General features: G+C 42.9%; 1 protein-coding gene across 5 annotated transcripts in view; it reads left to right on the forward strand.

The window, feature by feature from the left end:
- The window catches only part of PIEZO2 (piezo type mechanosensitive ion channel component 2), a 427,346-nt gene that overhangs the window by 398,296 nt on the left and 11,815 nt on the right, over positions 1-17,235 (forward strand). For all 5 annotated transcript variants that reach the window (XR_011504549.1, XM_070513541.1, XM_070513542.1 and 2 more), the window contains 7 exons: positions 1,438-1,620; positions 4,718-4,970; positions 5,950-6,082; positions 6,652-6,799; positions 6,889-7,103; positions 12,391-12,549; positions 14,220-14,367. Coding sequence is in view for 4 of the 5 variants with exons in the window: in XM_070513541.1 (XP_070369642.1) it covers positions 1,438-1,620; positions 4,718-4,970; positions 5,950-6,082; positions 6,652-6,799; positions 6,889-7,103; positions 12,391-12,549; positions 14,220-14,367 (1,239 nt within the window). In the remaining variant the exon portion in view is untranslated. The remainder of the gene's footprint in view (positions 1-1,437; positions 1,621-4,717; positions 4,971-5,949; positions 6,083-6,651; positions 6,800-6,888; positions 7,104-12,390; positions 12,550-14,219; positions 14,368-17,235) is intronic.

The following is a 17,235-nucleotide window of genomic DNA, read 5'->3' on the forward strand; positions in this document are numbered from 1 at the left end:
AGATACGATGTAAACAAAGAATTGTCGTCTGTACAATATAAAACTGCATTAGAGACAGTACGAGAGTTAGGACGGATGCTGTGCCCTACGCAGCCTGGGTGGGGTGGAGAGGTTATCACAGTGACTTCTCAGTGGAAGCACTTAGAACTGAGTCTTGAAGGATGAGTGTAAGTTCACCAAAGGACAAAGAGCAGTGACTCCAGTCATTGCAAAGAAACAAAGGCGCAAGACAACCTGGCATGTGCCAAGAATGACAGGCGGCTCATGATGGCTGGAAGGCAGGCTGTGTGTGGCGAGCGTAGCAGGAGGAGCTCGGGACTGTCCACAGGGCTTCTGTCAGCACGTTATCCCCTGGTGTTGAAAGATTGGAACAGGGGCGTGACTCCATCAGGTTTGTGCTTTACCAAGTTTTATACAGAATGAAAGTGGAGGCACGGAGACCAGCCAGGACACTATTTTAACCATCTGGGTGAGAAATGATAAGGTCTGAACTTGAAGGCAGTGAGGTTGAAGAGGAGTGAGTAGATGAGAAGAGTTTTAGTAACTGACTAAAACCAGCTGGGGTGTGATAGAGGGGGGAGAGGCGAGGACCATCTCCAGGTGTCAGCTCTGGCCTCCCTCATGTGGGGATGCCCTTCACCAAGATAAGAAACACGGCGCTGTTCTTTGCAGAAGCTTGGTCAAGAAAAAGAGAAGAGAGAGAAGAGCTAAAGGGAGCCCACAGTTCAAGAGAGGACTTTTGAAAGTGTTCTTGTTGATGAATTGTGTATATTGCAGTTAACTCCTGATGATCTCACCGTCAGAGGTGTGCTTCAGTGAGACTCACCAATTCTCCCACGTTCCCTCTGTCTCGGCGTACCACCGCTCTACAACACTTAAACCCTGAACCAGCTACCAGCACAGCTGGCCAGTGTGTTTCATTTACCTTTATTTCTTCTTGAGGAGAACTTCCAGTGAGCAATAAAGTGGTGAGAAGAAAGAGACTGGAGGAAAGAGAAAACTCTGTACATCAAAACTGTGTGATATGCTTATAAAGATTACAAATTAAAGCACTGTGGAAAATAGAAGCATCCTTCTGTTCCAGTTTGTCCTAAATACCATATTTTCATAGCTGAATAATTACACAAATATCTAATTAAATCAATATAAGTTAGCCGACTCCTCAAGAATAGAGGAAATCATTTGAGCAGAGTCCTGAGTGGCCCGCTGGCCCTGATCCCCCCCAGTGGAAGGCTCCTGTGAGAGGAGGATGAGGCGCTCGTGCTGAAGTCAGTGGTCCGTGCGAATGATAACGTTATTACTCCACGTAATTGTGTATGTTCCTATCATCAAAACTGTGAAATGATCTTTTTCTTAATTTTCTATATCATTGTTTCTCATATATAACTATTCTTAAAAGGAGTAATTTTCTTTTTAATTTCTATCTTCCATGTGTAGGTGGCAATTGTGGTCAAGTATTTCTTCCAGTTTGGGTTCTTTCCCTGGAACAAGCACGTGGAATTGAACAAAGACAAACCTTACCACCCGCCTAATATCATAGGAGTGGAAAAGAAAGAAGGTTATGTCCTTTACGACCTCATTCAGCTCCTGGCTCTGTTCTTCCATCGATCAATTCTGAAGGTACTGCACGTTAGCATTAGGCAGCACACGGTGACCCCTGCGGCCCCTGGCTGGTCCCTGGAGAGCCTGCACACCAGGATTGGTGATGGCTGTGCAGCCAGTGTATGGCGTCCACTTTTGTGCTGTTTCTTTTTTTAACAGACAGTTCTGTGGACATTTTCTCATACACTGTGTGCTCAATAATAAAACTTGTAATAAATCTGGGAGAAAATTTCCCCGTATCTCTACCCGAGTTGAACATATCATAATTAATCCACATTTATGGAATTACCTGGATGGTGTGCAGTATATTAATGCCTGACATGCCAAATTCTACTCCTGGTTTAAGGCAGAGCATCAGAGAGCTGCAGTGTGGGGTGAATTATAGTGTCTTTCATCTCCATTCCACCCTCTCCTCATCTTCGTTTGGTAGAATTGCTTTGATTGGTATTTCTTGTCATGAAACCATTAGCTTTACTGAGGGACCATACATTGAGTGGTCCGGGGAGGCCAGGGCTGTGCTCCTGCAAGCTTACTGTTGACAAAGCCGTTCATTACATGCTCTGGAAACACCTGTCTGCAGGATGACCCGTCTCAGGCTCAGGAGCCCTCGTCATCCTCCTGAGCAGTGTGGGGGGGGGGGGGTTCTTCTCCTGCACTGTGAGTTATAAGCTAAGCTTGTAAATATGCCACTCAGCTCTAAAAGTGAGAACTCACTGCACAGCATACATCGTATAGACTGATGTGCCTATTGTCACCACCTTCCTTTCCTTCTCTTATTTCAACCTTGTCTCCTTTTATAAAATATTTTCAATTCGTGTGATCAAGTAGTATCTTTATTAGTTCTTTTTACATCAAGTTTGGCCTGGTTTAATGCACACACACATGCATGCATGTCTATGTAACTGTGTGTACAACTTCAGTCCTGCTCAGGGGCTATTTCAAAGTGGGTTTCATCTGTGTACACCTTTGTCAAGATCTTCACTGTGCCTCTTGTATCACCTTGCAAAATGCCCAAGCCCCTAACCCTCCATTCAAGGGGAGCCTTGCCTGGGTCACTGGGCTGTGGTAAGTTTGCAAAGGTATGTTATGCAAGGAAACCAGTTAGCCAAAATTGAACTTGCCTACATTTTCCAGTTCTTCTGATAAATTACTGAATTTATCCAGTTTACTAATTCTCATTGTAAGTATGTTAATAAATGTATTAACCTCATGTTTTTAGTTCTAGAAATTAAACTTTTAAATTTCAGCACTTAAGACATGACAGTATAATAGTAATGAGGTATTACTGAGGTATCAATTATACCTCCATAAAAATAGAAAAGGGCATGATGGTATAATTTGGCCACTTCAAAACTTCTCTTGAAACTTTTGTATCCTTTTTCATGTCGTTTAAAAAATTTGTATAAACCTTTAGGCATTTTGCTATTTTTTCATTAACATTTAAATGGTTTAACAGCTATAATTTTATATTGAAAGCATACGATAAACAAAATTTTCATGTTTCGTATTAAAATACTTACTCTTATTTCTTCTTTGAAAATTTCATATATATGGTGAATATATTTGAGGTACCATTATGCTGAAATTTTGACTGATGATATGAAAAATACTTTTTGGGATGATAAATCTTTTCATAAGAAGACAAAACCACTCTACAGCTCTTGAAAAAATAACCCTATTAAACAATGCTGCTCTGAAAACCAAACAATTAAAACTATGAGGAAATTTCAAAAGTGGTTAAAGCTTTCTTATTTAGTATGAATTGCTATAAATTTTATAAATAATTGGAAGAATTCACAAACAAATAACATGCTACTAAGCAGTAAAAGAATCTAAGTATGTTCAAATGTTGGCAAAAGAGAAAACTTTTAAAATGATTTGAAAGAAATCAATATAAATTGAAAAATCCCATTATGAAAATCTAAAATGTTTGTTATGAGAATATGTTCATTGAATGTTTAAAAATAATATATCTGTAAATTAATATTGAAGGATAATCTGTAAATTAGGTGACTTTGTCTTTTGATGAATTGATTATTCTGTGAGTTGGTTTTTGACCAACTAACTTTTGGCAAATTGGCCTGGAGCTCTAATCCTCTGAAGTAAGTGTCAGAGGGCAGACTGGCTGAGGTCCTGGGGAGGAAACGCATAGCCTCGCGGTCTGAGCACTCAGGAGGCAGCGAGCTCTTTGGGGAGCCTCGTGCAACAGCAGCAAGGTCATCATAAAGGTGACTTGTGGTCCAGGTAGCATCTCACCCCAGCAAGGTCCCTGGTTCTCAGCCTCCTCTTCTACTGTCACTCCTCCCCTCTTTATCGGCCCCTTTTACCCCATTTCCCTGAAGCAAACTCCAGGCTCTGCAGAGTGCATCATAATCTGTCTAATGTGGGGGCCAACTCTTTTTGAGTAAAGTATTTGCAGCTTTGCTTCTGAGTCAGCCATGGATGATTCAAGGACCCCCATCTTGCTTTACAGCCTGGGGGAGGGATAGCACCATTACTCCAGTAGGTATTTGACTAACACGGGGTGGTGGGGCTAAATTCACTTATTGATACTTCAACTTGATACTTCAAATGCTGGTTGTAAGCACAGAGAGATGTGTTCTGGAAGGTGCTTTGGCTCAAGGAAGAAACATCATCTGTCTCCATCTCAGTTAATGAGCTAAACTCTTGTCATCTGTACCCACCTGTCTGCACTCTCCTGGGACATCATAAAATTATGGATAATAAGCTGTTTTAGAATCCCTTCCCGTGCCCTGGTTTCTAATATATTTTTTTTCAATTTCAGCTTTATTGAGGTGTAATTGACAAATTGTAAGATATCTATGGTGTGCATCCTGGGGATTTGATAAACATTTTCATTTGAAAGGATTCCCCCCAGCTACTTAATTAACACATCCATTAGCTCACCCGTGTATCTTATTTTTTCCTTTGGTGAGAAGATTTAAGTTCTGCTCTCTTAGCACATTTCAGTTATACAATACAGAGTTATCAGCTATCCTGTTTTACATTTGGTTCTCCAACCTTGGGGGACAGTGTCTTGGGTGAGATATTGGAGGGTGGAATACCGCTCCCTCACCTGAAACGCAGTCTGAGCTGTCCCTTCCCACTTTCTCAGTGCCACGGTTTATGGGATGAAGATGACGTCACCGACAGTGGCCTAGACAAGGAAGAGTCAGATGACGAGCTCTCCCTCAGTCACGGCAGAAGAGCTTCCTCCGATTCTCTGAAATCCATCAACCTGGCCGCATCGGCGGAGTCCGTGCACGTGTCCTTCCCCGAGCAGCCGGCAGCCGTGCGCAGGAAGCGCTCCGCCAGCAGCTCCCAGATATCCCAGAGATCCAGCTTTTCTTCAAACAGGTCCAAAAGAGGTAGCGTCACGTGATCCCTGGGCTGGAATAACCCCCCACACTGTCTCCTTTTGCTGGTGCCAGTGAGTCTGAGCAGGGGAGTTTGTTGGGTGCTACAAAGAGAAAGAGATTGTGATGTGACAAAAAGAGCTTTGAAATCAAACAGACCCAATTTCAAATCCTGGCTCAGCTGTGCGTGTGACCTCGCGCAGTCACATCATTGCTCAAAATGCCTGATTCCTCCCCAGGACGAGGATTTCAGACAATTGTGAAACTGGCCAGTACACTGACTTGTTCCTAGTAAGTGTTGGGCGCATGATAGATTTAGAATCATATCCGGAGATTCTGCTGGGCATGTCCAGAGTGCTGTAAATCACAATTTGTTTCAAAAATCGATTTTGATTTAGTTGATGGGAACTTTTAGCCAAACTCTCTAGTCAATTCCTCAGCTAGTGACTAATTTCTTACTAAACAGTGAGTACAATCAGAAAGCAGACATGCCTTACAGTTTCCACCGTGGAGTAAGTGTCTTTTGCATTTATAGTGCTCCTGTCTGAACCTTTCCAAATGCTTGCGTATTCATCTTCAGAATACACTTTCCAGGCAGACACCAGCAGGTCATCTCATATTTGTTTCACAGTTAGAGAATTTAGGACATGACAAAAGTGGTCGTGGACCCAATCTGGAAAACCTGCGACCTGGGACCCTGTGTAGCGCTATAAAAGCTGTTCTTGTAATGTCTTTCTTCCTGGGACAAAGATTACGTAACCCAGGAAAGAGCCGCATGGCGTGCACAAACCCACAGATGAGTTTTACTATGGCCGTAGAGACAAGATGATAGGTTCCGAATCCTCAGTGTCCATCTTCAGCATCTGTGCACGCTCGCCCGCTAAAACAGTTTCAAGCCGTCCCTCTGCTTTGTGGGCTCCAGGGGCTTCTGCGATATTCGTGTCAACAAACCCATAACTCACAGCCCATCTTGGTTTCTTTTTATTTCTAGGCAGCACAAGCACCCGAAACAGCAGTCAAAAAGGAAGCAGTGTTTTGAGCATTAAGCAAAAAAGCAAAAGGGAGCTTTATATGGAAAAGCTTCAAGAACATTTAATCAAAGCAAAAGCATTTACTATAAAGAAGTGAGTGTGTGAAAACACTTGGGTCCTGTATTTTACTTTAGGGCTGGGGAATTGGTGTAATTATTTCACGTAAACCAGAGGCAAAGAGCATAGAAGTGACTCCTCATATCACAGATATCATCTGCTAAGGCAGAATAAAATGACCCATTATTATATTGTTTTTAAAAATCATTTTTCAGTAAGTATGATTCATTTTTACATCCATTGCATTTATAAATACACTTTTTTGTTTGAACAAGATAAATAATTTCAAGGGCTCACATTGTGTAATTCCAGGCATTATCATGGTAAAGCCTAACTGGACAGAGAGGAATTCGATGTCAAAGTCGGAAGGGCCTTAGAAATAAACTCTCATCCTAGAGAGGGGAAATTGAGGCCCATGGCAGGGAATTGGTTTGTCCAATGTCACACAGCCAGTCTCCAGAAAAATGCACAGGTTACCCCAGGTGTCAGGGACGCAGCCAGGCAGCAGACGAAGAATGGGAATCGAAGGCACTGGCTGGCAGCATCTGTCATTCCTCCCATCCTGCCCCCGCCGAAGCAAGTGAGTGGGGGTGTCTGTTTTGCAGGACTCTGCAAATATATGTGCCCATCAGACAATTCTTCTACAACCTCATCCACCCCGACTACAGCGCCGTGACCGATGTGTATGTGCTCATGTTCCTGGCCGACACTGTCGACTTCGTCATCATTGTCTTTGGCTTCTGGGCCTTTGGGGTAGGTTGGGGGTGAAGGCCACCACACATCCAAGAGTGATGCTGGGCTGTGAAATGCCACTCGGGCCTGAACCTGTTTTCTCCTTCCAGAAACACTCAGCAGCTGCAGACATCACCTCTTCGCTGTCCGAGGACCAGGTCCCTGGGCCATTTTTGGTGATGGTCCTCATTCAGTTTGGAACCATGGTGGTGGACCGAGCACTGTACCTCAGGAAGACTGTATTGGGAAAGGTCATTTTCCAGGTCATCCTTGTGTTTGGGATTCACTTCTGGATGTTCTTCATCTTGCCTGGTGTGACTGAGAGGTAAGATCTTCAGCACTGGAGGCAGGGGCCCACTCTGATGCAAATCTGTTTCATAAGGTAATCACCCCAGGCGCTTTGGCACAGCGAAATCGCCAGTCCACGCAGGGGTGTGGCAGAGCAGCACTGCAGGTAGGAAAAGGGAGAGGTTCCAATTCATATTAAATTCACTGTGAATCCAAAATGTGAACTGAGTCCTCAAAAATATTTTCATTGCATTCTGATATGCATTTTTAGAAGTAGGGTTTTCAGAATAAGAGAGGTGACAGCCCTGATGATCAGAGCAGACCTAGGTGTGTATGTTGGACTGTCTCCACATCTTAGGAGATTCAGAGATGAATTGGAGCATGGCCTTAGGAGCATTATTAAGAGGATTAGATGTCGTGAAACTATGTCATATGAGAAGTGGATGAAAACATGGAGACTGTTTAACTGGTAGAAGAAAATATAGAGGGATGGTGGGGGACAAATGATAATAGTGTGTGCCACAGAAGGTGGCTCTGAGGGTTACATTTAACAGCATTTGGCAAGCTCCGGGCCTGGTCTGGTCTCGACACACAGGGAGGGAAGTCCGTGACTCCAGGACTCTGCTGCCGTTAACACAGCTATCGCTGCCGGTTCAAATGGGTTGGGGGGTGAAAGGAGGGAGGATTTAAAAAGAGCAGCCTGCAGCCTGAAGTTCAGAAGGGAAATGGCTGGTAAGATCCTTGAGGTGGCTGCCATCTTTCTCTCCGTGACCTTGAGCCTCTTCAGTTCCGAATGGGCCGTGTCCTCCTGCACCTCAAAGCCAGACTGTTCCCTCCCCTCCTCTCCTCTCCAAACCATAGTGCTTCTTCCTCCTCACTCTTTAGAGCTCAGGCCAGATGGCATTTCTTCCCACCCCGTGCCTCCCCCCAAGACGGTACTTGGGACCAAGTTTGTGTTAATGCAGGAGCCAATGAAAGGGACAGTTGATAGCAGAGAAACAAGGGAGACTGCAGAGACCAGAGATCGCTGTTAGGTGTGAGGGTAAGGTCTGCAAAGGGGAGGGTGGAAGTACCCATATGATGTCAGGGGAATGGTCATTGTAATAAACATGTTATTAAAAACTCTTCATGTTTAACATTAATCTGATCCTTTTACCATACCTCGAGTCGTTCATAGACAAGCTTTATGAATAACATGTCGATCAGGCTGGCTAACACCATTTTTGGAAGTGTGAATAGAAAGTAGGGAAAATAGATTTTACTTATGTGGCTCATAAACCAACTCAAATGTAATTCCTAACGAGGAAATCCACATCTTTTCTAACAATGGCTGGAGCTAAATGTCTGTTCTCACCTGACTGTTGAGGCTCCAACTTTCTGATTTTAGTATAAGAATTGCTTTGAAATAATCAATGGTGGCAATGCAAGATATTTTAAAAGGAAAAATCGAATTAGGATATTTTTCCTGAGTCTAAAGTAGAACCAACTAAATAAAGGATTGTTACTCAGAAGATCCCTAAGAGCCCAGTAGTCTGCTGTTTTACACTTTATATTGGGAGAGTAAACATACCTCAGACGATAAAAATAATTCAGATTAAGACAAGCTGTTTGTTAAAATATTAAAATTTGTTCATGAGAATGTTATTTGTTAGTCTTTAAAATAGAGTAAGTATAATTTTCTTTATAGTTATGTAATTATAGCTACGTCTCAACTCAGAGAAATAAACCAAGTTCAACACCCTTGGTAGCTGGATGATGAAAGTTGATTATTTAAAAGCATCAAATAGCCATTCTCCACCAGCCTTCGTAGAAACTCTTAATTTCAGAGAAGAAAGAGACCTTAAAAAGCTTTCTCAGCCTACTGTCTAATTGTACAGATTGAGATAGGTGAAACCCATAAAGAAGAGTGATCTTTCCAAAGTCACTCAGCTAATTATTGGTGAGGCCAGATCCCAATCCCAGGCCTCTTGGCCCTACTGTATACTACCCCCTCACCAATGGGAAGTGTCTCGCACTTGCTTCCAAGCAGGTTTTTTAAAGTGACAGAGCCTGCAATTTCATTGTGCAGTGTGAAAAGGGTGTGATTACTCCAATCGCAGAAGAGGACTCCCAGCCCCAGAGCATGGATCTTTGCCATGTCCTGACAAGGGAGCCCCACAGAGACCAGTGCTTCCAGAAATATGGTGATAGCGAAGCCACAGAGAGTCACTCTAGTAAGGTCAAATCACCAGATAGCTTTGCTTTTCCTGCTTGTGTCAGTTTCCTATTGCTTCTATGACAAATTACCACAAACCTAGGGCTTAAAACAATGCAAATTTATCATTTTACAATCCGGTGGGTCAGGAGTCTGCCACGGGTCTCACTGGACTAAAATCAAGGTGCTGAGAGGGCTAGTCCTGTCAGGAGGCTCTGGGGAGAATCCGCTCCCTTGCCTGTTCCAGCTCCTAGAGGTGCCCATGTTCCTTGGCTGGTGGCCCCTTCCTCCATCTTCAAACCCAGCAAGAGGGGTTGAGTCCTTTTCCCATTGTGTCTCTCTAACCCTTCTTTCATGGTCACGTCTCCCGCTGACCACAGTGAGAAAGATTGTCTCCTTTAAGGATCTGATTAGCATGGGCCCACCTGGATAACCCGGGCGATGTCCCCATCTCAAGTCCCTTAACCTTAGCCACATCTGTAGGGTCCTCTCTGCCCGGTAAGGATGACGCGTTCACAGGTTCTGGAGATTAGCACGTGCACGTCTTTGGGTGGGTGCATTTTTCTGTCTGCCATACTGTTTTGCCAGGCTTTTGAAGAGATTAACCACGTAAGAAAACACCTGCCAAAGCAAATCCTGCTGAAATGTTTGTTATGACTGATTGCATGAAAGCTTCTCCTGTAGTGACTTATAAAAGCGTATATTCAGTTCAGTTTCACATTTTCAGTAAATGCACAGCACCTCCTGTGTCCAGGGCAGTAGACCAATGTGAATGAGGCACGGACCCGGCCCCATTTGGGAAGGCCCACAGAGTGTTCCCCAAGGCTCAAGTCACTATGACAGTCACTAAAGCTGTGGCCACAGCGACCATGTCTGCCTTGCTGGATTTCACCAGTGAGCCTCACCTAATGGCCATTCCTAGTGCAATACATTATCCTATCTTTATTTTGAGATATTTAACACGAGATATATTAGCACCAGCAAGCCTTCTGTCTTCGTTGCCAGCATGTCATTGGCAACATAATTTACTGACATTTCAAACCCTGCTGCCATTACTTAACATTCAAAGTTCATTTTTCCTCCTTCAAATATTGTTACTGAAAATTTAATTCATTATTGTTCATATTAATTTAGGTCATATTGTCTAAATCCTTTTCAAAACAAGAAAAGAAGAAATAAACAGTCTTTTTTAAGCTATACAGAAGAAAATTATGGCTACTGGTCAGAATACTGAGCATCAGGAAGCTCCAATATCTTGAATAATTAATCTGATAAATGGTTTTTGCTGTGTTCGTGCACGTCGTTTGGTCCACAAACATTCAGTAGTTGCCTACAGGCTACAAAGCACCGTGTAAGTAGGTGCCGTGGGAGACCCAGGGAGGAGTAAGGCGTGACTCCCACCTGCACTGAAACACGCAGAGACGCCAAGGAGAAACTCTTGCAGCACAGGACTCCCTCACCGCCCCTCGTTACAGTTAACATGACCACTTCAGGAACTACAGATTAGCTGTTCCTTATTCCAAGGTGACACATTTTAAGGTTGTAGGAGAGCAAATGTCTACTTTTTTTAATGAGTAAAACATGGATTGGTCCTTTTATAAAGAACAGAAGGTAACACAGTTTTGTGTCTTTGACTATAATTTTGATAGATGCCGAATAATTTTTTCCCGTGCAGTTTTCATATTAAGCCTCTGTAAAATCAAAGGACATTTTCCTGGAGAGCTAAAATAATGTTCTTCTTAATGTTCTACTGATACAGACAGTTCCTGGAAAGAGCAGGAGGATGGATAGTTGACATGGGCTGTCTGTAAAATATCTCATATATTTGTTCCTAGCTTGTCAAGTTCTAGGTCATGGTCAAATATAGTTGAATTAATTCATTAGGTCCTGAGGTACCAAAGCTGGATTTCTCTACAGGGGAGACATTCATAAGCAATATTTTTGAGATTTAGTTGTTGAGATCTACGTAAAGATGCCTGGGCTCCCCAGACATGCAGGCCCACACGTTCCTGGCTTATTCTTAGATCTTGTCAACTAAAGAATAGCTATTTGAATTTTAAAATAACACGTTTTCTTCTAATAACAAAATTAAAAGTTAATAAGACAAATCCAAAATACAACATAAAGAGTAAAACACGGCTTGTGTAAAAAACTTCCAGTATTGCTCTTGAGTTTAAACACAGGGGAGATTATACTAGGTCTTGCTGAGTCACAAGTCTTATTTTTTTATTTCCTTTTTAAAATGTGTACTGGCCATGTTTAAGACTCTTGCAGAATGCTGCATTTATCCAAACTGAAAAATGGCCCTATAGCTCATCATTCTTTAAAAATGGTGTTCCAAATTTTTTTCTATTGTGAAATTTAGTTCCATTAAGTTTTTGCTCTGACTTACGCTAGCATTCATGAACTGCACGACACATTGGGTCTCTTCACGAGTTATTCACCAGGAGAAGGGACTACCGTCTCTATTTTTGAGGACATCATTTTAAAAAGGAAGGTTAGATCATGGAGTCATCGATTTTCAGAGTTAGGGAAAATTTTCAAATAAAGACATTGCTGTCTTGAGAAATGATGGCTTGAGGAACAAACCCCATATCTTGTAAACAGAACTGGAACCAAAATCCAGGTGTCAAAATTTTGTTAATCCATTACCCATCTTTATAGTTGTGTAGCAAAAAAGAATTGGGAGTTCACATCGCAGAATTCTTTCTCTTACATCTTCCAAATTATGTTGTCCTTTTAAGTAAGAAATCCATTTTGTTTTTTCTGTGTCAGGCTTTAATTTGGACCATGGTAGCAGCAGCATTGACATTGGAAGAAATGTTTATAAGTAAATTCACCTAGTAATTTCTTGTAATCATGGCCTAAACAGTGAAGTAATACACTTCATAGTTGTAGATGTACTTGTTAGTTGGGAGCATCAATCACAGGAATTTTTTTAATTATTAGATTTTCTTACCCTACACTTAGCCTTTGAAGTTATGCACTATGTGTAGAGAATTCCCTACAGTTGACTGAATTGACTTTGAGTGCTAGAGGGGCAATTAGGCTTTTTTTAATACTATGCTGGTGTCCTTTTGCACCAGGAGAGTATTCCATTGCTTCACTTTTCTGATCTTTTACATTTTAGGAAATTCAGCCAGAACCTGGTTGCTCAGCTTTGGTACTTTGTGAAGTGTGTTTACTTTGGGCTGTCTGCCTACCAAATCCGTTGTGGCTACCCAACTCGTGTCCTTGGAAACTTCCTCACAAAGAGCTACAATTATGTCAACCTCTTCTTGTTTCAAGGGTAAGGACTCTCGGCACGCACGTCGCTCCCTGAGGGGAGGCTGGGGCTGAAGGGAGAATGCTGATGGGCAGCAGTGTAGACCCGCATGGACTCTTACAGTGCTTCACAAAAGAACAGTTACACCTCTTCAAACCCCTTTCCATGTGTAGTTGCCACACACCCAGCCACGATATTGTTCTAGGTCATCCACGAGGATTAATTTTCTATTTCTGTATCCTACATACTTACTGTGATAATATTGCAGGAGGAAAATAGATATACATGATCCTTAAGTATTAATACTTCTGCAAAAATGGAACAGGATAATTGGAATCTGGACTATTCCAAATACCTTCGGCATTTTAGGAATACAATAAGTTCACCCATTGAAGAGGGGCATTTATTCCACCTGACACCAACCTGAATGCCACACAACTTGCTTGTTGCTGGTTGTAAGTTAACTACTCAGATGAAGCATATTGGCTCTTCCACGTGAGGATTTCACTTGTAGTATCTCTCCTCTGTTCCCTCAGAAGTTATACCGTGATATAGAGGGTCAGGCTACTCACGGCACTGCTCACTCCCTGGTGGCACCAGACCTGGGGACTGGTGACTTAGTCACAAAAGGGTGTTAAACATTCTCAGATGTTGTGAACTGTCATGAGTGGAACGATGTTTCACTTAGTGCCATCCTGGGTGGGGGCCTGACATTTCTTCTAGGGGTTGGGTTAGTGTTCCTCCAACAGAGCTGAGTAGCACGGGGTGCTTTCTGAGTGGTAACTCCGCCACTGTGAGGACCCAGGGATGAACCCCGGTTCTCCAGCTTGGGAGAAGCTCTGTGTCACTCAGGAAATAATGATAAGTCCCCAGACCTGAGAGGAGCCCAGGCCAACCCATTCCCAGCTGAAACACAAGAGGCTAACCAGAGTCCCGTCAGCCTTAGTCATCTAGTAAGCCCACCAGCTGTGGGCCCTCCCGCCTCCGCTGGTGGGGACTTCCTCTTACTTCTCTCATTTGCCCTCATCTTCCACTTACCTGGTGAATAGTCTTTCCCAGCTCATTCAACAGCAAAGCCCCAATAATTGACCAACAGATTCTCATAACATAAACAGATAAATGTTTAAAAAAGTGAAATTGTGGTTATTTGTAGATGATATGATCTTGTATAGAGAAAATTCTAAAGACTCACCCAAAAAACTGTTGGAACCAACCAACAAATTCAGTAAAGTTGTAGGATATAAAATGAACATACAGAAATCAGTTGTGTTTCCATATACTAACAATGAAACCTGAAAAAGAAATAAAGAAAACTCTCTCATTCACAATAGCAGCAAAAACAATAAAATACTTTGAAATAAATTTAACCAAAGAAGAGAAAGATTTATACAATGAAAACTACAAGACTTTGATGAGAAAAATTGCAGAAGACACCTTCAAACTTCTTTAAAAAAGGAATCCAAATTTATTAAGACATCTGCCCAAAAGAAAGGAATGGAAAATACCAAACCCTATATTGGACTTACAATGAAAATCAGTTGTATTCCAAGTTGGATTTTACCATAAAGATCACCTTGAGAATTTTTTCTGTCACAAGAGCTAAAACAATAAGGAACTACATGAGCTGCCAGCGTTGGCCCGGTGATAGGGACCATCCCACAACCGTGTCTCTAACAATACGTGGTTTCTGCCAGGTTCCGCCTTGTTCCGTTTTTGACTGAGCTGAGGGCCGTGATGGACTGGGTGTGGACAGACACGACCTTGAGCCTCTCCAGCTGGATCTGTGTAGAGGACATCTATGCTCACATATTCATCCTGAAGTGTTGGCGGGAGTCAGAAAAAGTAAGTCAATAAAAATGCCTTATCCTTGTTTGTTTCTCTTAGATATATGCTGGTTATAAGATTAATGTGAGTTTCTGCAAGTATTATGGTCAAATAAATGGAGACGGGGCAAAAACTACCAGGCCCTATAAAAGTCCCATTGCTTTCCACCCTGCTGGAGTTGGGAACTGGGGACTTGCTGCTGCCTTAGCCAGCAAGAGCATCCAGATGTGCTCTTCCTTTGGCAACTGTACATTATAGTTATTTTAAAAGGAAGAAATGATATATTGGTGGATGACCCAGTAATTTTTAAATGGCTCACCTGGGAGCAGGAGGGAATGTGGTATGTAGAGAACTGTGGGGGCAGGCGACTTGGACTCTGGCTCACCTTCTCATTTACTCTGCGATGAGGGACAATTTAACTTCTGTGCAAAGGAAATTGAAATGCAAATATTTGCTTATTCTAAGGTTCAATTATGGGTAAAATTACTATTGTTTATTGGATTTTTCAAAACTTTGAGATGTGAAACAGGAGTTTTTGCATAATAGCAATAGAAATACCCAAAAAACATTAGCCAAGGTGGTATGAAATGTCTTTTTTCCTCATCTTGAGAATACCCTCTTTGGAAAATTCCTCCCTACTCCGTATAATTTCCGGTGTGTTCTGCAGCTTCTTCTGCGAGTTTCAGCTTTGAAGTCATGGGGCCCATTGTACTGTGGCCTCTGTGTTAATGGGGTTTGTGGGAGTGAAGAGGATGGGGATTGGCAGTATACTTAAAATCATACTAACTCGTCCTGATTTTTAAGGAGCAAAAGAGTTGAGACGATGACAGAACATGAGAGCCAGTCTACCAAAGGGACATTGAGGGTAGCAATCAAGGTGACAGTGGGTCTGGAAATCATGACATATGAGGAAGAGTAGGAAGAACCAAGAGTCATTCAGTCTGAACTAGAAAAAAGTGGGGGGAGGCAAAAATAGTAACTGTTTTTAACTATTTGAAATATTGGAAAACAGATGAAAAATTCAAATTAGGTTGTGAGACTCATGAAAACAGAATTAAGACAAGTAGGCAAAAGCTCCAGTAAGTCTCAATGGAACATGAAGAACTTTCTAATAATCAAAGCTACCTCATCACAGACAGGCCACCTCTGGACGTCTCCCTCCAGTTCCTGGAGCCATTCATTCAACAGGGGTTGTATCAGTTGTCGATTGCTGCCAACAAATATCTCAAAACTTAGTGGTTTAAAGATAACCATTTTTTCTGCTCACAGTTCTGGGGGTCAGCATTTTGGGCTGGGTACCACTGGGCAGCCTTGCCTGGTGTCACTCCTGTAGCTGCCATTTTGGAGGGAGCAATCATAGGCAAGGGAAAGGCAAGAGAGAGAATCAGTTCAAGAGAGGCAAGTCAAGAGGATGATTTCAGAACAAGAGGATCTGAACCTTTCTGAGATGGTAAGCAAAAGACCAGAAGAAAAAAGAAAAGTAAAAGTTCTTAGGATCAGAGGCAAAGGAGGAAGATCCAGATGGGGATCCGGAAAGTGTAGAATGAGAGGCAGGGAAATGGGTCAGCAGTGAAAGAGGAGCTGCCATCCCACGAAGTTGAGGGGTGGAGGGCGGCAGCAGTGAACAAACTCATGCCAGATAGCCTGTCTTCTCCACAAGTAGACAAGTTCATCTGTTGAGAGCAAGAGTGAGAAAAGGCATTCTGAGTCCCCAAGCCTGCCCACAGGGTGCCAGAAACGATGAGGCGTCTCTTCCCCTGGATGAACGGGAGCGGGCTCTTTACAAGTGGGTTTCTGAATCCGAACTCCTGTAACTCTCCCACACAGAGGCAGGGCCATCTTTCATGTGAGCAGCTATGGCTGCCCTGTTCCTTGGCTCATACACGATTTTCACCACCTTTGAGCCAACAGATGACAACAGTCTTTTTTTTTCTCCCCCTCAAAGCCCCCAAGTACATAGTTGTATACTCTACTTGTGGACAACATTCTTAATACTGTAGTGAGGCGGTCACACCCAATGTCCGTTCTCCTTATGAAGGACAGAGTTGTTCTGGCCCAGAACACTAGGCATTCTCGCCCAATCGAAGACTTGCAATTATCCTTTTTATTTTATCTTTAAGAGGTAAAAAGCCTCATTTTAATGCATCACATCTACTTAAATATATACTTCTGTCTTAGGCTAAGTTGATGGCTGTTTCAGAACATCTGCTTTTTAAGTCAAGCATGGTAAAACTTCCTGAAAAGGGTACATATTAAGGGAGTCTATGGGCATCTGGCACTAGTTTCTACTCTACGCCATCAGAGACGAAACATTACCAGTGACAATCACTTGTCTAGTACGAAGTGGAAGAGTCAGCTTCTTTTAAAGTCAGTTTTGGGGGATTATTCCATGTCGACTGTAATATGCTCCTGGGACTTTATGAATATGCTTTCTGAAGCAAGGACAATTTCCTGAAAGGCAAATTTCTCGCATGAGCACACACAATGCAGGCCGCTCGCTCCTAGTCACATTTTACAATCACTCCACGTAGCCATCTCCTGAAACATTGCAGGAAGCTGGCTGGAAGTGTAGCCCGACAGAGACGCAGGAGAGAGCTGACTGTCCCAGGAAGGGGAGGACGGAGCAGTGCAGGACGTGAAGGGGCAGTCTCTTTGGAAAGTGAGGGGAAAAGTGGCCTCATAGTTAGAGACAGATCTGAAGGCCTTGGCCCTGTTCTCTCCTGGGAAATGCAAGGAGGGTTGAGCAGGAGGAGGGACGAGATGGGTGGGGGTTCTGGGGACTTGGAGATGAGCCTTCAGGAAAGCAACTGTGTGGTCCCACTTGAGGCAGAAGAGGAGACCCGAGCTGCTCTTGGCAGAGATAAGACAAATCTCCTTTAATTCACA

The sequence above is a fragment of the Equus asinus genome, chromosome 7 (assembly GCF_041296235.1).
Source record: "Equus asinus isolate D_3611 breed Donkey chromosome 7, EquAss-T2T_v2, whole genome shotgun sequence".
NCBI lineage: Eukaryota > Metazoa > Chordata > Mammalia > Perissodactyla > Equidae > Equus > Equus asinus.